Raw genomic sequence first — 26,596 nt, 5'->3', positions numbered from 1 at the left:
CAAACACACACGTTTTGATACAATGGAAGGACATTGATCAAATAATACATATATACAGTATGTCAAATGTATTATGTTATGGAACATAATATAACATGGGATAAATGGGGTATTATATTACGTATAATAAATACCTATGCTATAACAACGTAATGCATTTACGCAAATACCTATGTGTTATTTAAGCAAAAGTACACGAGAGTGTGTGTTCTTGCATTGTGTGGTTGCAGGCACCAAAGGCAAGTACTATAAATCATCACAGCCATGATGTTATCATGATAACACACCTCAAGAAAAAAGTAGTAGCCTTTTGCGTTACGGATAAACCCATAAAACCATCACAATACAAGGTTCTGCTCAACTTTTTAAATATTTGCCACATCAACCTGAATACTCCAGTCAGTCTGTAAAGCACTTTACAGCCCATCTTGTTTGCTGAATTGTACTCAGTTGCACTCAACAGTAATTGTACTGGGGCTAATGCAAGTTTGTTTAGCTGTTCTGCCGTCACAGAACAACTAACTGAAAAGTTTGCTTAGGATCAACGACAGGTTCAGAATTTAATGTAGACCAACTGGGCTGCAGGTTGGAAGTTATCTAATATATATTTATTTTCTGTTTTGTATGTGCTAAAAAATGTAGAAACTTAGTGATATTTAGCTACAGCATAAAGTGAGTTGTTACTTAGGAACCAGTGCTCAGCGGAATGATACACTTATTGTGGAAATAATGTTGTCAAAACAAACTTGTTGTATAAAATAATATATCGCACATGTACTATAGTCCTAACAATCTTAACTTCAGTAGTAATTGTAACGGACAAACGTACCCAACACTCAAAGATGAGAAATGCGGTGCTACATCTAAATACAGACTTTCCTTCTGCTGCCTCTTTACCTTGAACATGTCCAGGTTTACAGGCTTCACTCTTTCCTCTCTGCCGGCTCCTTTAGGGCTGGATGCCTCATTGTCAGACAGGACAATGACGTCAGGTGAGGGAGTGTGACGGTCTTTATCCACAACACTGTCATCATAAATATGATGTGAAGGTCAACAGTCTGCCACTGTCAAAACTATAGACACTATAGACACATTCACATACTTTTTTGGCAACAACGGTTTCTAGGTAATTACTAAACATAAAACATCGCATGACAGTTATGACATGACATGACAACAGGATTTAAACAAACAAACAAACCAAAACACTTACAAGCAATGAGTGAGCTGGATTTGACAAGGTGTAAGATTAACATTATCCTTATCTATACCTAGTATAAAAAAGCAGGGGTCAGTTTCTATGGTACAACTGAATATCCTTTCAAGCTTTATTTTAATACTATTCCAAAAAGAGACAATCATGGGGCAAGACCAAAACATGTAAGTATGTACCCACCTCTTTTTTGCATTTTACGCAAGCTGAAGATTTTAGGCAGTATAACTATAAACGACATATATATATATATATATATTTTCCCCCCCAGGTGGATAAAATTCAGCAAATAGCCTTGCAGTCTCGACAGACAAACACTGGCAGTACAATGGGTCAAACTGATGAGCTCAATGATTTTATACATGGCACTGTCATACAACACCGCCTCTGCCATAAGTCAGTTTGTGAAACGTCTGTCCTACTAGATCTGCCCCTGTCAACTGTAAGTGCTATTATTGTGAAATGGAAGCACCTAAGAGGGACAACAGCTTAGCCTCGAAGCGGTAGACCACGCAAACTCAGTGGGGCCGCTGAGTGCTGAAGCGCACAGTGCCTATTCTCTGTTGAATCACTTACTTAAGAGTTCCAAATGACCTCTGGAAGCAACATTAGCAAAAGAATTGCGTTTTAGGAGCTTCATGAAATGGGTTTCCATGGCCGAGCAGCTACACACAAGCCTAAGATCAAAATGCACAATGCCAAGCGTCAGATGGAGAGGTGTTAAGCACACCACCACTGGACTCTGGAGCAGTGGAAACGTATTCTGTGGTGTGGCGTATCACGCTTCTCTATCTGGCAGTCTGATGGACGAGTTTGGGTTTGGTGAATGCCAAGAGAACGTTATCTGCCTGACTGCATTGTGACAAGTGTAAAGTTTGGTGGAGGAGGGATAATGCTATGGGGTTGTTTTTCAGGGGTTGGCCTAGACCCCTTAGTTCCAGTGAAGGGAAATCTTAATACTTCAGCATAAGACATTTTGGGCAATTGTATGCTTCTAACTTTGTTTGGGGAAGACCGTTTTCTGTTCCAGCATGACTGAACCCCAGTGCACAAAGGAAGGTCCATAAAGGCATGGCTGGGTGAGTTTGGTGTGGAAGAACCTGACTGGCCTGCATAGAGCCCTGACCTCAACCCCATCAGACACCTTTGAGATAAACTAAAAACAGAGATTGTGAGCCAGGCCCTCTCATCCAACATCAGTGTCTGACCTTACAAATGCTCTTCTTGATAAATGGGCACAAATTCCCACAGACACACTCCAAAATCTTGTAGAAAGCGTCCCAGAAGAGTGGAAGCTGTTATAGCAGCAAAGGGGGGACCAACTCCTTATTAATGTCTATGGATTTGGAAGGGGGTGTACAAGTTTCTGTAGATGTAATATGTAGGATGTGTTTTATGCCCATCTGGGTTATAAAGTGAACTTGTTTTAAACTGCCAAAAGCAGAGAAATAAAACGGTTTAGTATTGATGTTGGTACTGGCCACAACAAGGTATTGGTCAACTATTGGTCATCATTACTGGCCCCCAAAGTTATAACAGTGCATGCCTACTCTGTATGTGTGTGGCTACACAAGATCAGTCTCTCTCTCTCTCACCTCCTCTTGGCACTCATGTCCACGGGCTCATCATTAACGTTCTCCTTGCCACTGCGGCCCATCAGAGAGTGAGCCATGGCCGGTGCTCTCAGGCTGCCATTCAGCTTCTCCTCATAGGCGGCATATCCCAGCGTCACATGGCTGCTGCCCCCCGCACCTCGCAGGTCTGCCAGCGCCCCCGAACTGCCCTCCAAACCGCCCAGGTCCTTACGCTTCAGCAGAGCCAACATCTTCAGCCGCTCCATGGCCTCATGGCCCTCCACCTTCAGCCTCTTGGGCAGAACATCATCCTGAACCCGGCTGCGCTCCTCCGCCGGCTCCAAGCCCCGCTTCAGCAGATTCAGCCGCAGTGCCTCCTCACTCATGCGATCCATCCTGGATGAGAACACACACACAGCAGTTAAAAACTTTTCCTACTGCCAAAAACAAAGTGTGATTTTTTTAATTGATTTAAGACCTATCATTTCATTTCTGTCTCCTATAAAAGCATGCTAACCTGTCACAAATTAAATTAGAGGCAGCTTTGTGGAAATTTAATAGATTCCAGAATATAGCTTGTTTCATCACTCCTTTGAGACACACTGTGTATTAGCAAAGTGGGTTTTATATTGCAGAAAATATGTGGTATACAGTGCAAATTCTTCACAGTAATACCTTCTCGCTCCTGGGATAATTAAATAATTTTTTCTCATCAAGAGGTAAGACTTTTATTTAATTCTTCACAAACAATAACAATGTAAACAAACAAATCTCAGCTTAAAGTGGAGGTTTTTTTTTTTAGATCATTTTCTTATCTCATGAACTTGCCCCATGAATTGTTAAGAACCAGAAATACCCCTCATGTATCTACTTATTTTTGGTTCCCTAGAGAAAATTTATATTATATTTTATTAAACGTACATTGCCTAAGAAATAGTTGATAGGTGATAAATTGAATTTGTGTATGAACTCTATGTATAGCATACATTAATGTGTTTTTTCTGTTTAAAAAACAATTATACTAACATATAATTACATACATATTGCATTTCATAACCTCATTGCCTCACCAGATAGGATAGTTGTAATAGTTCTACGTTTTATTTTCCATGGAAAATTTCTCTTATTGATCATGTCCCCACTATCAAATTTCCCACTATCTGGACTGATGAAGGATCATTTGAAATTCACGGGAGAATGAACAGGGAAGCTGATAATTTAGCTTAGATTTGTCTGCAGAAGCAAAGCTACCTCAGACAGCAGAATTAAAGTCTCAACAGTCATTCCTTCTGTCTGCTACTGGTATTGTGACAGAAGCTGCCATGTCTACTCTGAACCCCCTTGAGTCTGTCTACACCAGTGCGCTCACATTTGTTACTGATGACACGTCCCCTTATTCCCCACCACCAGGGTTGGGATTTAAGGGAACACAAATATTGAGAATACATATTCAGAATACAGAAATTAAGTATCTGTATTCAGCCAAGTTACATTTTGTAAAGTCAGTATTCAGAATACAGTTATCGTTTATATTTTAGGAGAACACTTTTAGAATACTTATCCACTAAAAAAATAAAATTTAATAAAAAAGCTCTTTTAAAATCAGCGCACGGTGTGTAGCAAATATGCTTGTTAGACAGACTCTAAAGAGGACCTCAATTAACGGCTTCTTTACAAACACTGAAGTTCCTGCTAAAGCCTGAGAAGACTGATAAATCGATGTGATGAGCCAGTTATTAATATCAGCGTTACTGAGCTCTTCTGAGGAAAGATCACATTAACAATCTCCTCAGAAGTGGACATGTTTGCAAGTGATGAGCTAAGCATTGGTGTTGTACTGGACTCATGAGGATTATGGGAGCAGTAGTGAACTGAAGCAGGCAATGAGAGAGAAAAAAAAATGTTGAGAATTTTTAATTCTCTAAACTTAAATAAAGAAAACTGCCAAACAGGAACAGGAATAGTGCGAATTAAGTGGAAAAAAGGCTTTTACCATGTACTTTAACTAAATATTTTATATGCATTTTAAATGAATTCTCAATACATTCGTTTTTATGTGTTATAATGGAATGTGTTCCTGAATACATTCAGGCCAGTGTTTTCAGTAATCAGTTATCACTACTTTTTCAAAATATTTTGCCCAACTCTGCTCACTACCGGACCCTGACTATACCCTGGTTTGGTATGTCCATTTTGTAAAGACAAAAATCCAGTTCACTTCCAGTTTTGTAAATCATATACAAATACTTCAAAACACTCAATCTTCAATACTGAGTAAAAAGGACTGAAGGACCTCAAAACAGGTGGGAATTGCACTTTATGGTTGCTGCTAAAATGCACAAAATAGAGCTAACAAATACTAGACAACACTGACATCCCTATTTGATGGAACAGAATGTGTACTGTGGATATTACAATGTTTATTCTTAAATAAATACCATATAATTAGCACTAGGCTTCCCCTTTTTGTGTAATCAGTTGTGGGGTTATCGGTCAACTAAGATTCTGTCAGTTTGATTAATTGCTTTATTTCCTTCTTTATTTATATATTTACTTATTTATTTTGATGAGTAAATTATAGCTAAAACTACATATTTCTACACATTGTTTGTATCATGTACCTAGTGCATCTTCATCAAGTCCAAGCGTTGTTTCACTGAACATACCACACATGCATCTGTCATGCAACACACTAGTTATTCAACAGCAAGGCAGGTGTAGGGAAAAATATGATGTACGTTTAGCCTCAAACTGCCACTGTCAATACATCCTAAGGATTATTATTCAGTAATTACAAGGAGAACAATGCAAACTGGCCAAGTTATAGGGGTGAGCAAAGCAGGTCTGGAACCACCAGCAGTTCTTGGAGTTTAAGAGGATAAAAACATGTTTTGTTTCAATGCCTTAAAATGTGCAACAAAGTATTCAATAACATACAAAGTGAAATGAAAGCTTACAGTTAAAGTGCAATCTAGGTTTAAGTCTTTTAATCCAGATGTTTTCCAATGATTATTAAATGATCTATTTTAGACAATTAAAAAAACCTTTAATCATACAACATACATGTTTTAACACAGAGATTATCTGGAGCAACAAACAAAACCTTCCTCTACTGGTTACACATTTGAAACTGTATCCCAAAAACTGTTTGTTTTCTATAAGCTGGTTTCGAGAATCTGGGGACAGTGAAGTCACTGACCTAATCAATAAACTCCTTCTCACTGCTGGAGCGCTAATCTAGTGTCCTGACTGCTGCTACACTCTGGTTCTGAAACCACACTGAGCTGAATGCCCAGTAATACAGGCTATTCTACAACCAGGTCACAAATCAAAGAATGTCTCTGGACATGACAGTGCCACCTCACTTTGAAGGAAGAACAGACATAAGGATAGAAGGATGAGACGATGGACAGAAAGATAAAAATGGTTGGATGGATGAATAATTCAAATTGTAGCGAAACTCCCTGTGGAGCAAAATCTCTCATATCTATAACACATGACCACATGTGAACTTTTCTGGTATCTCTTTCACTTGAGCTTTCATGCAGTGAGAACTGGAGTGCTTACAGAGGCAGTGTTTTACCAATGGAGGACTGCATACTGATCTACAGATTCTGAGACAGGAATAAAGGAATTGTTTGGTTAAAATAATCAAATTTGATACATTTTCTTCTTACTCTGAATGTACCCGATATAACAGGACATGTTTGGTGTCTGAAGTTTGCATCTCCGGTTTTGCACTGGAGCTACAAGGTTAATATAGTTAAGTAATGGAAGCATATGCCCCAGTAATTAATTAGCACTGTGCAATCTGTATTCCTAAATCACTGAGCACTTGCTTCAAACTGTGTAGAGCTGTTAAGTAAACTCAGACTGTATGTGGTTTCAGTGTATGACTATAAAATGTACATACTATAAAAAAACAAAACATACTATAAAAATGGACAGTTCAGGTCTTAAGATGACTCCTACTACTACATTTTTTACCAATGCGACATCGTTGTGACTAGTGCAAATCTAAAGAAGCAAATTTAAAGCACTAAAAGTGTCTTGGCAGATACACCGTATTTGGGAAAAGGGCAAAACTAGGACTCGGTATCAAAAGGCTTGTTCCAAAATATAAAATGCTGACTGGCTGTCAAAGTGACATTCTGTAAGGATGCAATTAATATGAGCACTTTATTCCAGAATTGTTATAGTCAGTACATACTTAGCACCTCACACTCAGAGACCTCTAAAGTTGTGTTGTGATTCTGTAGTCAGCATGGACTTCACTGGATACCCTGAACTGCAAGGTGGTTAAAGAGCTGATATATGAATATGTCTATAAGCAAGCTAACACTGCTATGCTCTAAATTGACATCATAAGACTGGCACAAAACAGGGGACTCTGTCAAGTCCAGTAGCTAAGTTTCTCTGGCAGTAGTAGACTACAGTTTAAGTAGCTGGAGTAGATCTTCATGCGCTGTCACTTGAGTGTGCAGGTGTGTTACCTGTTTTTCAGATAGCAGGAGGATAACAGGCCAGTGTTGGCCCACTGATGGCAAAGCTGGCGGCCCACTGGCTTTTTGCTCAGTGTTTTCTGGGTGGCCCAACGGTGATTAAGTGTGTTAGACAAAATGTCACTTTCCATCACTCATTTTCCACTCAGTCCAATTTACTGATTTTTCCTTCATTTCCTTTCGTCATCCTCTTTGAATAATGAAATAATTTTACCTGTAATTTCACAAAGGTTATACAAATGTAAACAATATAGCACAGTGTCAACAACATTTTCAACTAAATCAATTTATATTAGCCTATTTAATAATTATTTTTCTCTCAACTGTTTGTAATATTTGTCATATTTTATTTTCCATAACACACAAAATGTATCGGCTTTGAAACTTTTCCCCCAATCACAGGATTTGAAAGTGGCTATTTTCAAAAACACCATTCATTTTGCCTCATATAGAAAATCTGCTTAGATCCAGAGCTCCTAATATGGTCATTACACCAACTGCAGAATAGTGCACAACTTCTGGGGTGTATTTCTTGTTTAAGCCACTCCTACTTCTGATGTAAATGAAAGGAAAATATCAAAAATCATTATCTATCATTAAGGAATTAGTATATAAATCAAAATCAAAGTATCAGTTTTAGCACAAATATTTTTAACACTACCCAGCTCTAGACCAAACTGAATTTCTTGCTGAACTTTCATTTTAAATGGTAGATGCACTGCTGGTACATAGAGTTCTATGGAACCAGTTTAAAAGAATGTCCTCTAAGATACAGGATAAAAGGAAGAACCAATTCACATCAAAAGTAACCAATCAGAGCTGCCTTCAGTGTACATGCATGATGCATCCATCCTCAGAAACCCACTCCAAACGGTCCCTCCTCTTCCTCTTCTTCTTTTGAAATATGCATTCATTGCTTAGCTCATACCCAAATCAACGCACACTCTCACTTTTTTTTAGCCAATCAGGTTACTACTTTCCTGCCACACACACACACACACACACACACACACACACACACACAACTGCATCAACTGCATGCACACATGCGCGTGCACACACACAGCTCTGGGCGCTCAGCCAGTCAACATAGTCCTCACACGCCTCCAGCAGCTCTGGCACTGCGAAGAAAAGGAGGTGCTAAGATGGAGGGATGGTAAATGACAAGATCAGACACACAAACACACTCCTATGTACACAGCCACAGTCCATCACTTACAGCAGATCAGGACTCATTTTATACCAATTTCACCATCAAGGTATTATCATACCCAAGACATCTGAATGAGTAACACCTATAATGTGTTATGTGTATGTAATTTGTAATAATGCACAAACCTGATGTACTAGATCAGTATCGGCACCAATAATAACCTTATCAAATGGATCAGAGAGCGGTCAGATGTGACTTATGTCAAATACTTTCCCACTGTCATTAAAAAAAGTTAACGGTACAATCTGTAAAAAAAAAAAATAAATAAAAAAATCACAAACAGTGACAACAGAATTCATAATGGAGCATAAAGGAATTCATTACCCTGGATGAACAAGTTATCTGGTATTGAGGACACTTTATTTTGTGGTACAAACTATAACATACATACATACTGTAATAATTTTAGTAACTTTATTTTATATAAACTGTTTACTGTCAGCTTTTTTTGCAGTTTTCAGGTTTGACCAGGAATTGTTATTTGTCTGCTAGTGATGCCCTGAAATGACATCATGATACCTTAAGACAATTTCATAAATGACATGCAGAGATATTACATTTATATTAAATTAAATGAGATTTGATTAGTTGTAACAGTAAAAACGTTTTTATTCAATATTTCTCATAAATTGCTGCACTAATTCCAGTTAAACAGAACTCATTATGCTCTCTTTGTAATGAAGTGTGCAGTTGATAAGTGCTCTTTAAGTACTGATGATATACGCAGTATGCTCAGAAAAGCTTACTGTGACGGAATAGGACAATTTCTCACAACACTACTGTTTTGCTGTTGTATAGTGTCTATTCCAATATACTAAATGTGAGAAAAAATAGATATCATGATACTTATCATGCATCATAATAATATCTTGTGAATTGTAATATTACATTTTGCTCGCCCACATTACCAGACTTCAGTGGCACAAATCTGATTTTCTGCCTTGATGTGACATAGACTGATTTTTCCAGAGTTATGTGGACATGCAAATGTGATCTTTTGACTTTTGTTTGTAGTCCTAGATCAGACACACATCTGATTCATGGCCATATGGCCTTAATGAGAATGGCCGGATCAGAAGTCTTGTGGGTTTTATCACTGCACATATGCAGTCATTCAGCATTACCATGGCAGCAGTGCCTAACCTGAAGTCAGAGTCAGTAAATGCTGCAAAATCAACATATTTGACCCTTTCACCCCTTAGTTTTAGTTTAATAATGAACAGCCAAGTTATTTCACGTTATTGATTAGGATGTGTGCATGCAGGTTGTTTCTGGACACAGTTATATTCACATTAATTTCACATTAACACACTTAATAATTCAATCACAACTGGATTTCTGCAGTTATCTGATTACTCAAGTGCTGATGTCAACAGCATACACCTATTTCTTAGATTGGATTAAGGCCTCGAAATCCGCTCAGCTCAGTAATCGGGTGTTTCGTGCATGTGTGCCTTCACTTTGATTTCTTTCGGTTTTCTCAGTCTGTACATGTGTGAAAATAGCAAGCAGAGTTTAAGACCACACCCGTGAGATGGCAAAAACACACTTCTGCAGCGATGTTAAAACCAAATATTTGCTTGATGAAATGAAGAATTTGAATATACTTCATCTTCTAGATCAGGAGTGTCAAACTCTAAAAGAGCCGTATTAAAAAAAGTTCAACAAATTCGTGGGCCAGTGAACTTTTATGTTTATGTTTCATTATTTATATAATGTTTTGCTATAACATGAACTGGCCATGGTTTTTCATTGTATATATTCATAATGCTGAACGAATTTCTGACAAAATCTGATTTTCTGCAGTTATCAGACTATTAGGTGCACATAAACGCACTCAGTGACAGATCTGAGTCACAGATCAACACAAATGTGAATTATCAAATTACAAAAATCAGATCTTATCAATAAAAAAAAACAGAAGTGAGAAATGAGGTTTGTGATGTGAATGTAAACTTACTGTAAATGACGTTACTTTGCCGCTATGAAACACAAGTGCCTTAACAGATCACTGGCATTGGATGGTTATGTGGTGTCAGCCTGAATTCAGATATGGCCATCAAGAAAGAATAAAAAGGGATCGCTGCATGCCAAGTAACTCATCTGGGTTAGCGGAGGCTGGTCAGGAGGGAAAGGAGAAGGAAGAGACGTGCATGATGATTAAGCTTTAGCAGCCTGAATCACTTTACTAGTGGAGCGCCACACAAAGAAACATCTACACAGAAACCCAAGTCATGCCAGTGTGCGTGCGTGTGTGGATCCTTTGTTAGCCCAGACCACCCCCTCCCTCTACATGCACTCACTCACACGTTCACTTTCTGCTCTCTCGCTCTTTCTGTTACATACAGGCCTTCACATACATACACACTCTCACACACACACACACACACACACACACACACACAAACACACACATATAAGTGCAGTTTTAAAATGTTCTAAAAATGCCACCAGAGCAGAAAGATCTTCTCTGTCACTGGCACACACACATGTGTAGCGATACCTCCTCCTGCCCCTCCCCCCATCCCACAATCCTCTCTGCATCTGTCTGCCAATCAAAAGCGCTCGCTCTACTCTACTGGGCAGTTTGGACTCAATAAACCCAGCCCCCACCTCACTTACTATACAGAGTCTTACAGAACTACACACACACACACACACAAACACACACACACACACCGCCTCCAGCTACACACAGCAATGTTTCCAAATAAGCCGTTAGTGATCTGATGAAACTGTCGTTGCCTCTGTCCAATTCATTTATTCACATGACAGGAAATATTGTGAACGCTGAAAAAACACGCTCTGTTGAATTTCTCTGGAAATATCTGTGGTAGCTGAATCTGGGATGCTTCTGGAAGCAACCAGAAGTTGTTATAAGACTTATTCAACCTTGCACTCATTCCAGTGTCAGAGAAGTGTTAAAGAATGCAGGACAAATAAGTTTAATATGATTTTACGTCTCTTAAGGGGGGTTTTGTTGCCTAGTTAAAGTGAATTAAAAAAAAAACACCCTACAAAGAAGATAAACAATTATTTAGTGGTGCTCACTCCAGACTGTGCCACTTCACAGAGAGCTCCAGAGCCTTTAGAAATGACAAAAAGTAAAAGTTTAGTTTAACTAAAAAAAATAATGGAATTCATTTCCTTGGATTACCAACTGTTCTCTGTTCTTGGGGACATTGGATTTCATGGCATATACTGTATGGTTATTTTATGTAATGCATTTTATGGCCCTGCAATGGACTGGCGACCTGTCCAGGGTATTTCCTGCTTTCCACCCAATAACCACTGGGATAGGCTCCTCTGCGACTCAGAAGGATGAGTGGCTTAGATAATGTGTACCTGTGTTTTTATTTCGGTTGTGGTTTTCAACCCATTGTGTCCTGAATTACGGTTTCGGTCAAGGATTTTCATTATAGTTGATTACTAACAAAGTTAATAATTGTACACGATTTTTATATGTTTTACTAGGGGTGGGCAATAGGGCACAAATATATCATTTGAAAATTTGGAACAAAGACACACAAAAAAATACTACGAAAACTAAGAATACAGTGATTTTTATTTAATGTTTCAAATTCTGTGTTGCACAAAATCCAATTAAACAGCACTAACAATGCTCTCTTCGGAATGAAACATGCAGTCGGTGCCTTTAAGCACTGACGATATACACAATATGCTCAGTGAGGCAGACTGTGACTTAATCATTTGTAACGCTAGCAACAAAATATAATTATATTGTCCATCATAAGGACTTTTGTTTTGCAATGTGTCCATTCTATATCAAACCTCAGAAAAACAAAATGTTGTGATACATAAAATGTATCATCAAAATGTCATGATGTTATATTTTTGCCATATTGCGCACCACTAATAGTGTCTAACTTTCTGTACATGATGTTACATTGCTATATTGCACAAGAACCTTAATACACAGTGATGTGTCCAAAGAAGCTGTTAGTGATCTGATGAAACGGTCGCTGCCTCTGTCTGACTCATCTATTCATATTCGCATAATGGGAAAAAAACGCTGTTAAATTTCTTTGGCAATATCTGTGGTAGCTGGGTCTGTGATGCTTCTGAAAGCAACAAGACGCTTTGATAAGATTTATTTGACCTTGTACTCAATTTAGTTTCAGATAAGTGTTAAAGTAACGCAGGAGAAATAAGTTTAATATGACGTTAACCCCAAAACCCTAAAAGGTTTTGAATGAGTAGACAGAGTGTCAATAAAATGTTATCAAAGAAAATATCCTACAAAAGCAGCTATTTCAGGCAAGTTTATCCTGCTAAAGAAACCCTTACTTTTAGTGAATAAACAGAAATTCTGCTGACTAATATATGTGAGAGGCAAATATTGAATATGTCTACAACACAGAGAGTTTATTCGCCCTCTTGTGGTCATGGTTATTGATATCTAGGCTGAAATCAAAAATGCTTTTTCCACAGGCCAATACAGATTAAAGCTCATGATGCAGAGGGGCAAAGCTCACATAAAGAGCACAAAGTGTTATTGTAACGCAGACAAATCTGCTGAGAACTCACAAGGCCCTGGGACAATGTGACGAGAGAGAGAGAGAGAGAGAGAGAGAGAGAGAGAGAGAGAGAGAGATATAGAGAGAGAGAGAGAGAGAGAGAGAGAGAGAGAGAGAGAGAGAGAGAAGAGAGGGAGGGAGAGAGAGAGAGAGAGAGAGAGAGGAGAGAGAGAGAGAGAGAGAGAGAGAGAGAGAGGAGAGGGAGAGAGAGAGAGAGAGAGAGATCAAAACCACACTGTATGTCCAAAAGTTTGTAGACACTTGTTCACTCTTCAAGGATATTAACAGGAGTTTGTCCCCTTTTTCCTGCAACAACAGTCGGTACTCGTCTGTGAAGGCTTTACACTAGATGTTGGAACATCGCTGTGAGGATTTCACTGCATTCAGTCACAAGAGCATAAGTGAGGTCAGGTACTGATGCTGGAGGATTAGTTCTGGATCACTGAAATTACTGAAAGGAGGACCATCACTCCAGACACTGCTAGCTGTCTTGACGGAGTATGGTGACCTTATCCTCATGTGCGTCAGCTCCAGTCTCATTTCATTCGCAGTGCTTTTCTATAGAGATTGTACAATTGAATGCCCGTGTCAGCAATATAAGGAATGTCTGGATACTTTTGGACACACAGTGTATTTCTCAATTTACTTCACCAAAAAAGCATGTTGAACCAAATATTTTTTGTCCCAAGAGAGCCAGGACTCAAACAACTTAGATATAAGCAAAATGCTCAGATTTTAAACCATAATTGTTTCATTATTTATGAAAATCAGATTAATCTCTAGCAAGAAATACACGATTTTCATACTTTGCTAATCTTTAGTGGGTGCACTTTTGTTAAAGCACTTCACAGCTCTGGTGAGGTGGACCCTACAGACAGAGGTTTGATTCCCAGTCACATCATGTGCTGTGTTAATGGGCCCAAATGTTCAATCATCCATATTCTCACTACAAGAGAAAGACAGCAGGATCCCTCTCTTGCCCTTTGTTATATGACATACATTCATGCTGGGCACTTAACATTCTCCTATAAGCACACTGAAGCACTTCAGTGACGTGTGAATAGTAATGCATAAAGACTGAACAGATTGGTGGTTCTGCCATGCAACAGGGTTTACAATGAGAAAAAAAAAAACGGAGATAAAATGACAATGTTCAAAAATCAGTTTTCCAATGTAATTATATTGGTGATATGTACCTGTTTCTAGGTCCAAATGATTAAGCCTAAAACATCAAGGTTAACACTCCAAAATGTAGCACATCTCTCTTTCTTATGCAGCCACACGCTCACAAAATTTGTTGAGAGAAGCTTATCTAATCAACAAAAATAAAAAAAGAACAGCATTTATATTGAACTGCAGGACACAATATGTAACTTTCATGGCTATTGACCATTTGCAAAGTAATGACTGACACACCTCTCAATCACAGCCACTCTCAAAGCACTTTCTCCATCAAGTGAAGCAGAACAAACCTGCAGTGAGAACAACGGCAATAGTAAATGAATCAGAAATATTAGGCTAAAAGATAAATAGGTAAATAAAAACGGAGTATTTAATTCAAACAAACTATCCATCATCTGGAGCGTAGTGCTTTTTTATTTCTGAAGCTGAAAACATTCTGAATTAATCGATATGGAAGATCTCACTCACAGCTCAATGACAAAACTATCAACAGACAGACTTACGCTGGCTCTGAAGTAAGCTAATCTTTATCTGGGTTACTGTATGTAATAAAAATCAATTAAATATGATGTCTCACAAAAACACAACGTTGAAAATGTTTGAAACGTTCTCCTTTGTGTGCTCCAAAAATTTCCTTTGTACTACTGGCCTTTTCCAGATGCTACCAGGTGGCCTGAATTGTAAATAGACGGATACAATGACTAAGAAACTGAGGCACATTCATTGCATTAGGGAGGCGTCTACATGGACTTGGCTAGGGCTGAACGACTGTGAGAATATCTAATTGCGACTTTTTCTTATATTGCAATTTAAGTGCAACAGCGTTTTTTTCCACCAAGAAAATTAGTAAATCCATTTTATGGACTCGAATGCTGAATGTGGTCTAACAGACTGCCAGTTCTGGTGTTATTAGGTTACATTTCTCTAAGTGAAATGTAGAATAATGTAAGACAGAATTAAAGTTGCAGCTCTTGCCAATTGAAAATTCCGATTTCAATATAAAAATGATTTATCTGTTTAGCCACACACACAAACACATATGCGCACGCACACACACACACACACACACACACACACACACACACACACACACACACACAGGAACAGAGTGAGTGGGCAAGGCAGGGCTCTGGCAGAGGTCAACTTAGTCCCATAGTGCTCCTTTAAGCTGAGTTATATAACAAAGCAGCTCATGACATGGCCAAAGGAAAAAAATTCCACATCATACTGCACAAATACAGGAGAGAACAGCAAGTCACAGCTAAAGAGAGTGAAAGAGCTAAAACCTAAACAGCTCGATCGGACCCCCCTCCCCCAGAGGATCCACTCCTATTCTGCTCATTCAGATTCTACAACAAAACACAACTAGAGCCTGGAACCCACTGATGCTCCTCAAAACGCTTCATACATTCATTAACCTTTAACGCTGATAGTCAAGAGCTACACACGCTCTGCATGGGTGCCATTTCAGAAGCACACAATGCTGGAAGGTGAGCAAAAACAAAAAGCGCAAGGAGGGCACAGTGAATTCACTGTATTTTCTTTTTCTGCTGTATTTTTTCACTAAGAAGATCAGTACATTCATTTTTCAGATTTGAATGTCACATGGCTCACTTCACTGGCCTTGTACTGATGATAGAAAGCCTGAACCACAAGCATATCAGCACCAATTCTAAATCAAACCCAATCACACAGAGGGTGAAGGGGGCTGGTTAAGGAGAGGGGAGGAAGTGTAATCTAATCACATCTTACAATATGAACATGAATGGAGATCAAATTATAATACAAAAAATAAATAAATAAAAGAGGCCAGTCACCAAACCAAACTGGATCTGGCATGAGCACCAGAGCCTCCAACTGCTCTCATCACCATTCACTAACCCTCACCCACACTAAAGCAGCACAAAGTATTATCTGTTAATCATTATTGCAATATTTCAATACTAATATTGCAGAAGGCTTCAATATGCAAATGAACCCTCTAACATCACACATTTTTTTAGCGTGCTGTGAGAATTCTGACCAGGTCCAGATGACTTTATGTGGGCGTGTTGATGAATCAAGGCTTTAAAATGATCCAATAAACATTAAAACATTTGTATATAGGTAGCAGCACTGACTCCAGTTTCTGCCAGCTCAATATCTTTGGACTTTTTACACTCTATTTGCACTGGCTTAAGGATATGTTTCCACTTAGACAACAAAGCACTTCTGTAAGTCTTTCTGGATAAGAGCGTGCATTAGGGGTGGGCAATATAATATTTAGCATTATTGTGATAAACTGTCACAATCTTCTCTAAGAGTTTTGTGGATATGATCAGTACTTAAAGAACGCTGATCAACTGCTTGTAATTGCAAAGACAGCATAACTAGTCCTGTTTAATTGGATTTAGTTCTAGTATTCATAGTATTTTTAGTACTACTGTACCAGTTTTTCAAAAACAGAAAAAAAAACAAAATACCGTGATGAATCATGATGTCGCGTATTATGAATATGACTTTCATTTTCGTGAGGTTATATTCTTGCCATATTACTCATCCCTAGCACTCATCAAAAGCTGTAAATGTAAATGTAAACAACTGTGGTCAAAATAATGCAGGCCTACCTTTAATCATGTCAAAAAGTAAAAATAAACAATGCTTCATATTTGAACAAGCAGGTTTAGCAGGGAACTGGTCCCACTAGACAGACAGACTAAAAAACAAAGTGTACATCTGAAAACAGCAGCATAGCCAAACGCTAAGTTTTTTTTTAAGACAATAGCACAACTACAGCAATGTACCTTTCATCCGCAAGCGATAAGACAGACAACTTTTTTTCTCAGAGAGAAAATCCGAGGCATGGCATTGTGTGAAAATCACACATAAGAACTTTACAATTAGAACTTGCAGTAACTTGTAATGAGTGGTTAAAAATAACTTTAGAATACAGAACTTTCAGTAACCCATGATTGTATATGGTAACTGTCCAAAAAAACATGTATCTCCATTTTTTGTAGGAAAATAAAAACAGATATCATTTGAATGCAAATGATGAATGAACCAAAAGAAATGCTCCAAAAGTACCTGGAAAAAAATCTAATTTTTGCCTTCTCCTGTAAAGTTACTATTTTGTAGATATCTCTTTCCCCCTCAGAAAGCAACGACATTCATGTCATTTTTGTCAACTTTGTAGTTTTTGGTCACGTAACCATGAACACTTGGTTCAAGCCATGCTCCTTCAAAGACTATGTTTAATATGGTTATGGGCCGTTTACTTCATATACATGCTTTTGCCTGGACCCACCTCTCAATACTACGTTCCATGGTCCATACAAGGAACATTTTTTAGTGTCTCAGTGTTTTAACACAGAATTCAGCTGCTGTGTGCGCTCTTCGCGTATTTTACAATGGCTTGGAACAAGGCTCAGAACCAGAACTATCAATATTATATTTGATATTTTATTGGGTCAGGTCCTTGATTATAGTTTTGATAGTTAACAGTACAGTTACAGGTCAGAAGAATTTGCCAAAATTTGCATCCCTAATTCCAATGTATAGCAGGGTATATCAAAATTGCAACATAAATTAACATAATCACAATCTGGTACTTTTTTGATACAGTACTGCAATAACCCACACACACATTCAAACGCTTACGATGACAGAAGACTGACAGCCAGGAGAATAGGCAGGCTGCTAATTTGTGCAGAGAGGAGTCCAAAGCCTGTCTTCCACAGGCTGGAGTGGAGGATCTCGCCACTGTTCTCTCACACATACACCTCTCTCTGCTGTTGCCTACATCTGAGCAGGCAGACTTCCCCAGAGAGGATCTCACCTGGGGGCGAACCACAGAGAAAGATACTAAACAGATTTTTGCATGAAGAAGGGGAAGACGCTGAGGGTCGACCGAATTACAGAAAAGAGACAAGAAGAAGGGAACGGCCACGTAAAGCAGGCTGAAGCCGGATTACTATCATGAGCGAGAGAGAGCTGCTCGTCACGCAGCTTTGCGTGTCTCTCTCAGTACTACAACACTTAAGCACAGGTCTTCATCAAACAAGGCAACAACTCCGGCCCAGGGGTTGCCATGGCAACCGGTACGTCTATTTTTAGACAGTACCACTAATCAATTTAATTTCTGCGGTAGCCCAAGGCAAACACAGAGAGACTGGCCTTGGACAGAGAGAGCAAGAGAGAGGGAGAGTGGAGAGAGGGGGACAGGGAGGAAGATGACAGTGAGATGAAGAAAGCTAGAGCTATGAAAGGGTTAAGCTGAATGAAGAGAATTCCCTAAAACAAAAGCAGAGCTTTCTGTCCAAGACTCAGAGATGCAGGGTGCTGCGGAGGCCTAGGAAGCTGGGGGTGAAGGACAAGGCACTTGCCCGAAAACACATGACACCTAAACAGATGGATTGGCAAGTGTGCATATTAGGGCTGCACAATATAAGGTTTTGTAATTTCTATTCCGATATTGGCAGAAAGCTTCCATATGTAAATGAGGCCTCTAATCAATCACTAAATGCTTTATGGTGTCCTGTAAGCATTCTATAAAACTTTAGATGCCCAGTGAGTTTCTGCGGACATAATTTTATTCCAAAATAATGCAGGCCAACCTTTAATTAAGACAAATCAAAGATTAGCAGATACGGCTTTAATGTACTGTAAGTTTCAAAGTTGCAAAGTTGCAATATGAATTTCATCTATCATGCAACTTCTAGTGCAGGGGTGCCCAAACTTGAGCCGAGGGCCAAAAAGACAAAACAGCTAGCTTTTTAGCCTTGAGTTTTCACGTTATTGGTATATGTGGAAAAATTTGGAACATGAGCTTTCATAGTGTCAACGAATGTTGTATTCTTTAATGCTGAGACAATTACTTTACATATGAAGCAGACTGTTTTGTCTCTAAATTCCCTGAAATGGTATTGTTCACTCCAGTGGTCCCTAAACTCTCCCCTCGTCCATCTGCCTATTATGACCATTGTCCATTTTCTGTCATTTGCTCATAACTAGTAGGTTGTTGTTCCATCTGTGTTGTGAACAGAAGTGACTGTGGAGTGTTAAGGGTCAGTAAATTACTATTGTTTTAATAATAATAATAATAATAATAATAATAATAATAATAATAGACTATGTTTCGTTACAAGAACAATTTAAAAAAAAATCAAATCTCAAAAGAAAAAGTTAAATTGAAAACATTTTGTTCTCTCACTATGTGAGGGGGTGGGGGAGTCAGGGCAATGGTGAGGGTGTAACAATTCAAACAGTGCCTCAAAATTTAAAACTGTATTGCTGATACATCCTCAATCTCATATGAGAGTCTCTCCATGTCTTTCATGGGAACTACTGTCAACAATCAAAAATAGACGTCTGGGTGCATCCTATCAGAGTGGGCAGGGAGAGTGGAGGGGCTTATGTTATGTTATGCACACAGCTACACTCACATCCCTGGGCTTTTTCTAAATCAATGATGAACTCTCTAATTCTAGAGATTTTGAATTCTAGGATTATTTTGTTAGAGGTTGATGCAGCAGGCACTGAAAAAGTTCTGGGAACTTTTTTTTTAATCTGAGCCAGACCAGTTTGTGTAGTTTATAATTAGAGCTCCATATAATCATTTTTAACATTTTTAAAGCAGCACTACGTAAGGTTTTTTTGTTAAAACTGAAAGAAGTAGCTTTACTTTGTTGGAAAAAAAACACAATAAAATATGATGTGTGTGCGCTGTTGCGAGTCGCACTGTAAAGTCGAAGGTGTTGGGGGTTGGATTTTGTGGGAGTTTTTCTGATCACGTCATATCTTTACGTAATAATGTCACACGCACAGTCTCAAAAAGAAGGTCCAGCTCAATGATTAGGTATCAAATGCAAAAATCAACATTACACTGATGGAGTTATGATGACGACAGTAGATAATTCACTTACATCCTTCAAAGATATGTCCTTTACAAAGTTTTGACTGAGTTCTATTCAAATACTCTTTAAACGAGCTTGCAAACATCAGATTTATCTGCTAGCGAGGATCCAAGACACAACCTATGTTACAAAATGCTCTTCCACACACTGCGTGCTATTACACATTTCCACCAGAGAGGTCTCCAAATCCCCAAAACTTACATAGTGTAGCTTTAACACACAACCTATCGAAAATCAAACTGAACCTTGATCTCCTGAGTATGTGCACTGGTATGCCCATAGTGTGCATGCATGTAAGCTATGTGCATGAGGCAAACATTAACACATGAACATTACCACATGAACAAATGAGACTATTTCAGGCACCTTTTATTTTGGCTATATAAAAAATGTAGGTCTTTAGACACAAGTTTGAATCACCAACTTTGGCCTGTGGACCTCACTTTGGGCAGCCCTGTCCCACTGCATATGGGTGCTACAAAAGTCATTGTTGCCCCAGGTCACAGGTTTCAGCACCAATCTGGCTAACAAAGGCTACAAAAAGGTGCTCGAAAGATCTCTTTTTTAGCGAAATAAACAGTTGTTTGGCAAACTAACCGCGCAGCTCTGGTGTTGTTTGTGTGCAACAGCCTTGGGAAGCCTTGTCATTCTGGTGTGTAGCAGCGCATTAGGCAGGCCACTGTGGGCCTGGGCTCCAAAATGGGCCTCCTGTTTTCGATTAAGCGTGTGAGAGAGCGAGAGGGATTAGGACTGATCCCAGACACTGGAGGGGCGGGGGTGAAGAGGGTCATATGATCAACTGTAAGTTTACACTTGAGGTCTGCGTGCGTGTGTGCGTGTGCGTGCGCATGCACAGTAGAGGTGGAACAGCTGTATGTGTCCTGTATGAGCAATGATCAAATGTGGCACATTCCAATGACATGAGAGACTCTGGCTTTAAACCTCAGTTAAAGTAGGCAGAGGGAGAAAGGGAGAAAAGGGGGGGTGGGGGGAGAGCGAGAAAAATCCCTGCTGTCACTACGCTGCTTGTGTTCCTGTTCCTTTAAGACCCGCCATTCACTAGTCTTTGTCTTTTCATACCCATAGTGCCAAGCAGAGTCAAAAATGCACGGTCCAGTTCAAGCTGGTTTCTAACCTCAGGACACAGAATTATCCCTCGACATAGCCATTAGTGGTCAGCACATAACATACGCATGCACACAAACAAACACACACATATACACAAGTGCAAAAACACACACTTTCATACACATCTGTCTGGATGAGGCATAGAGCAAAAGAAAATCTGGAATGGGTACTTTAAGAAAAAACTCAGAGCTAAACTTCAGCCCTCAGGGCATCACACAGCTTAGACAGCAGCTTACACTTCCAGAAAAATAAAATAAAAACAACTACAGTCCGATATATTGGAAAAGATAGTTGGTTTTGATTTATAATTCATTCTAAATCAGTGCACAGCAAAAAAATCTCAACAACACAAAATCTAAGACTTCAAGGCAACCAAAAACCTCAAAGCACTTCACATATAGTTCCAAGGAAAATGGCATCTTAGGTTACACATTTGCTGATGTCAATCAAAGACATATATAGGCTGGATGCTATAAAACCATCAAGAAATCTATCGATGATCATTCAGCACTTCAGGTATTGTAAAGTATAGTTTCTCCTTATAAACTGTTCTCTTTACTGGTCTGTTTCACATAGAATTTAACATGACAACCCTTGTGCACAACATGCTATGCATAGCATACATTTATAACAAGACTTCTACTGTATAGTTTTCAAGCCTGCGTGTGGGGTTATTCTTCTGGGCTATGTATTGTATAACAAGGCAAGCATTCACATAATAAGATTATCCTGCAAGCGCCACTCATAGTCACCAAGTTCACCTAGAGCATTAGATTCACCATCCAACAGTCACACCCAGACATATCTCACTGGCATTTTGAAACAAAATGCTTTTTCAAACATAATAGCCTTTGTTCCAAACACTGTCATACTAACACCTGATAATAAAGATTGATGGATTCAACTAAATCCAACTAAAAAAATCAGCAAAGCCAGTGTACCATGTCTTGGTTAAGCAGCATTTACGAGTTCAAGTTCAAGTGGCTTTATTGTCATTATAGCTCAAGACCCCAGTGAACTCAACTTTGAAGTCAACTTTCAGTCCGTGTACAGGCTACTAGCGGAAATGAGTTTGTTAGATACTCAACCATTCAATTATCCTTACAAGTATATATAATGTTATGATTTCTTTTCAGTACTTGTTCAAGATCTACTTTACCATGGACACTCACTCCAGGATTTTATTGTGAAACAAGTTCAGAACGATTGAAAAGGCCAGTTTGGCTAATTCCTAAAGGCTGTAGAGGCAACCAGCCTAAAGAAACACTGGGCACTTCACTTGGTCTAAACATGGTTTGCAAGTATTCTTTCAAGTACACAATTATTTTACAAATTATTTATCTATTAAAGACTCAACCATCCAATTACTCCTACCAACATACATAATGTGATATGATTTCCTTGTATTAAATTTTTAAGACCTACTTTATTGTGAGTGCTCAGTCCAGACTTCCTAAAGTCTTGTAGAAGCGACCAGCCTGAACAGAGTCTGGGCTCTTCACTTGCAATGTAATCCTGGTCTAAAAACAGGTGGTTAAGGACTCAACTATCCAATTATCCTTTGAAACACAATCATTTCACATATTTCTTTCTCTTTTGTATTTTCTGGGTTCTTTTTTCCATGGACAAGATTACAGTGCAAGCCCAGAACAAGCTGTTCCTATGGAAGCAACCAGACTTAGAAAAACATCAGATGAACAGCCACATGTCAAATTCACTCTGTTAACTGAGGGAAGTCTGTTTGATGCAGGCTGAGATTGACCCACCACCAGGAAGATGAAGTGTAGTAAGTGCTTGGCAGTAGTAAGACTCAGATGGGTCTGCTGACTGTGGAAAAAACTCCGAATCCTTCCTTCCCCCTGGGCTTCAAACCTTTGGCCGGAATTCAGCTTCACATCTAGACCAACGCACACCTAACAGCAGGAAATTTTAACAACAACAAAAAAAGCAAAGTGAACTAAAAGTAAAGTGTCAAAGTGGCGCTAGTCGCTGTAAAAACGTGTCAAAATCCGTGCCAAGCCACTTTCTGCCCGTCTGCCTTCTTCCACGATCAACCCCACCATCACCATCGCAGTGATAAATAGGACATTACAAGGTAGCCATTTGCATGCTCTCGAAACAAGTTGAGGGTGAACACGTCTCCACTTACGTAAATGGCTGATGGTGTGATCTCTCTATTTCATCCCACAGCACTCAGCCGTGAGCTCTGCCATCCACAACTTAACGGCGACGCACATCGCAGCAAATCAAAGTTAAATTTACAGATATAATCACTCCCGGTTCGCCTGAAATACTAAAATTACGCACACACACCGCCGCTCGGCCGTGTTTACAGCGGGGCTACTGTACTTGCGCAGCAGGGAGACGGCTTTTTTCTCTCCAACCAATCTGGGTTTAACCCCAAGAGACACACGAAGAAACAATACAGCCCGATCTGAGCGCAGCGCAGCACAGGAGGATCAAAATCATCCGAGTGCCAGAAATTTGTTAGTGAAAAAACTTGCAAGCATAAAGAGAAGCACAAAAAACATCCAACATATACCATATTTGCATAAGCAGGCTGATGGTGCCTATTTACTTCAACAGGATTGTCAGCACCCCTCCATGCGATCTTTTAAGTAACTAAAGAAAAAAACCCTCACTGTATGGAAATATCCAGTTACGACGAGCTGTCGTGCGTTAGTGTAAGTGTTATCACGCCTTTCCGTCCGTCACTCTCTGGAAACAGCCCTCGTTATTCTTATTTTCCTTTTATTTACTCTGTATTTTTCTCTGTGTAGGGGTCGCCTCCACTCTGCCACTCTGCACGGGCCGCGACTGCATCCTCGGTCTCACCTTCCTCGCCTTCAGCCCGCAGGTTCCTCTCGCTCGGGTTGTGTGTGGGGATGCTGAGACGCTGCCGTTACCTCCGGCCACTCGCAGTCCCAGGCACCGGCGAGCCGCGCGGACACTCCGATTGGCCCCCGCCGAGCGCCAGGCCCCGCCCACCGTGCCGCCGATAGGCTGGAGCCGGTGACGCGCTCACGTCCCTGTTTGTTGTCGTCTCGGAGCGGAGGGGGAGGAGACAGGCGGAGGGTGGCGGAGGAAAGATGTGAATGGGGCTGGCGTGGATGGAGTGGTTGAAGGGAGAGTGGACGAAGCGTGGGTTTAGGACCCTGACCAACGCCTCAGCAGAGGTCAGCCTCACCAGGTTAGTGTTTCACTGTAAGTTGGTCTGCTGAGTTTCACTGGCTTTCACAAGAAGCCCCCCAAAAGAATGAATGGGGATCCAGGGGGTCACGAGGTACAACTCTGTTGTTAGCCCACATGAACTACACTTTGAAAAGTGCTTTAAAAAAGGGTCCCATATTATGGAAAATCAAAATTTCTTTGCTTTATGGAAATAAGGGTTTGAAACAGTGTATAAGTATTCTTTAACGTATAAAACTTAAGTGTTCACTCCACAATTCATACAGTCCAATTCTAGAAAAAAAACTGCCTTTTTCTATATACAAGTAGGTATGCACCAATACTGGAATTTGTTTGGGCAAGAATTGGGAACAGCTTATTGGAAATCAGCATTACAGAGAAATATAATGTGGTGTCTGCAGAGAAAACATGGAAATCTTAACTAACAAACGACAACAACAGCTGAGTGTGTGGCATACTTTCACCACGTCAAGGGTCAGCTGGTATGGCAGCCCACACAGTCCGAACAAAGTCTCTGAGGTGCACTGGAGCACATCGCCCCTACCACAGCCTCTCTGTGGCTGGGTTTTGGAATGTCCATTGTCCTGGTCAACACAACTGCCACAGGGCATGGTCTGCTGCAGGCGCCCCTAGTCCACTTTAAGGGCTGCGTCTTCTGACCCTGATAGACAGCAGAACTGCAGCTTCATGGGCGTTGACACCACCGGCGCACCAGAGCAGAGAGACAAGAGAGCTCTGCATCCTTCTCCTGAGCGTGGCAGGACTCATAGAACACTGCTTCAAGTCTGGCGCTACTGGGGATGACATCAGCAACAGCACTCCTCTTTGCCATCTTTAACTTAATCCGCCATCGACACTGGCGAGGGTGCTGTTTGTGTGTGCTGCCCCGACTCTCTGCCTCAGCTCCATCGCTAGCTGCTGTGACCAGCTACACTTGTCCTGCCAAGTCCAGCATTCCTTCCAAGTCCAACCCGAGAATGTACATGTCCTCTATAGGCATGAGCCAGAACTCATGCAGTCGGCTCAGGCCCCCCACCGCGACTAAGAGCTGCATCCTCCCTCAGACATTAGCTCGGCCACCGGTGATGAACTCTTGTTGGATGGTTGTTGCTTCCCAGTTAGAAAGTGTGCTGCTCGCAGTGCAAGGGAGCATGCCTGGACGTAGCAGCGACACCAGCAAGCCAGTCAATGAGAGCAGTGACGTGTATCACATCTATGCTGCACTTGACCCAAAGTCCGCGGCAGCAACCAATCTTCCTAGCTGCTTCTGTTTTCCAACCGGCTCATGTTGGCAGCACTGTCTGGTGCAGTGCCCCTCTTCCTGCATCACCGTCATACTAGTCGTGCCAGCGCTCAGCAGTCTCCACCTCGAGCTCCTCCGCCTTATAATGCTGTGTTGCTCACTGCAGCACTTCCATGCCAAGGATGAGTTCTGCCCTCTGCCTCAGCGACAGCTGCTTGGAGGCTGGTGGAGCTGTCCCACTTCTGACACCACTGTGGCATCAGCATAGAAGATGCCAAAAGATTGCACATACATGCAAATGCTCTTTTATTAAACAAGTACTTCAACAGGCAGCAAGAAATGCCTAGTGCTACTGAATAACATCAAGAATAGCAGGGAAGGTCACTGACAGCCATGTAATTTCACTTCATGGTAGACACTAAACCCACACCCCAACACTATAAAACAGTCAACACAGACATATCTTAACCTACCAACACTAACATTAACAAAACAGCAGCAACAAATGGCCTTTCATTAGAGGGGGAAAGGGTCGCATGGTGCAGCTTTGAAAACCACGGCCCTAGAGCCCCTTCTGTATACACATTTGTATGTATAGTGTATACTTACCATATAGATACACTTTGTAGTTGTACAATTACAGATTGTGGTCCATCTGTTTCCTTGCATACTTTGTTATCCCACTTTTATCCCATTCATCAATAATCAAGAGAATAGGATGAAGTGGGCTATTAAAGTATACAGAGAAACAGACTACAGTCCATAATTGTAGAACTACAAAGTGCATCTATCTGTTAAATGAAGGCAATAAATGCAGATACAATGTGCTCATTGAGTGTATGTGTGAACTTATATTAGAAATTTTGTTCCAAAAGTGACAACATATCAGTCTTAAAGGCACAGTAACACAGTCTGCTCTA

At 40.1% G+C, this 26,596-nt stretch overlaps 1 protein-coding gene across 7 annotated transcripts in view; it reads right to left on the bottom strand.

Moving 5' to 3' along the window:
- The window catches only part of LOC118816707 (transcriptional repressor p66-beta-like), a 33,806-nt gene extending 9,613 nt beyond the window's left edge, over positions 1-24,193 (bottom strand). Inside the window, exons 1-4 of one of the 7 annotated variants that reach the window (XM_036583284.1) lie at positions 23,394-23,856; positions 23,011-23,157; positions 2,809-3,183; positions 898-1,024 (exon numbers count right to left, since the gene is read on the bottom strand). In XM_036583284.1, the coding sequence (XP_036439177.1) occupies positions 898-1,024; positions 2,809-3,182 (501 nt within the window). In that variant the 5' untranslated portion in view covers position 3,183; positions 23,011-23,157; positions 23,394-23,856. The other 6 variants (XM_036583255.1, XM_036583267.1, XM_036583275.1 and 3 more) reach the window with 6 other exon arrangements.
- Between the last annotated feature and the right edge of the window lie 2,403 nt (positions 24,194-26,596).

This window comes from Colossoma macropomum, unplaced genomic scaffold (assembly GCF_904425465.1).
Source record: "Colossoma macropomum unplaced genomic scaffold, Colossoma_macropomum, whole genome shotgun sequence".
NCBI lineage: Eukaryota > Metazoa > Chordata > Actinopteri > Characiformes > Serrasalmidae > Colossoma > Colossoma macropomum.
The sequence above is the reverse complement of the archived record's forward strand: the minus strand, read 5'-3'. Positions and strand labels throughout refer to the sequence as shown.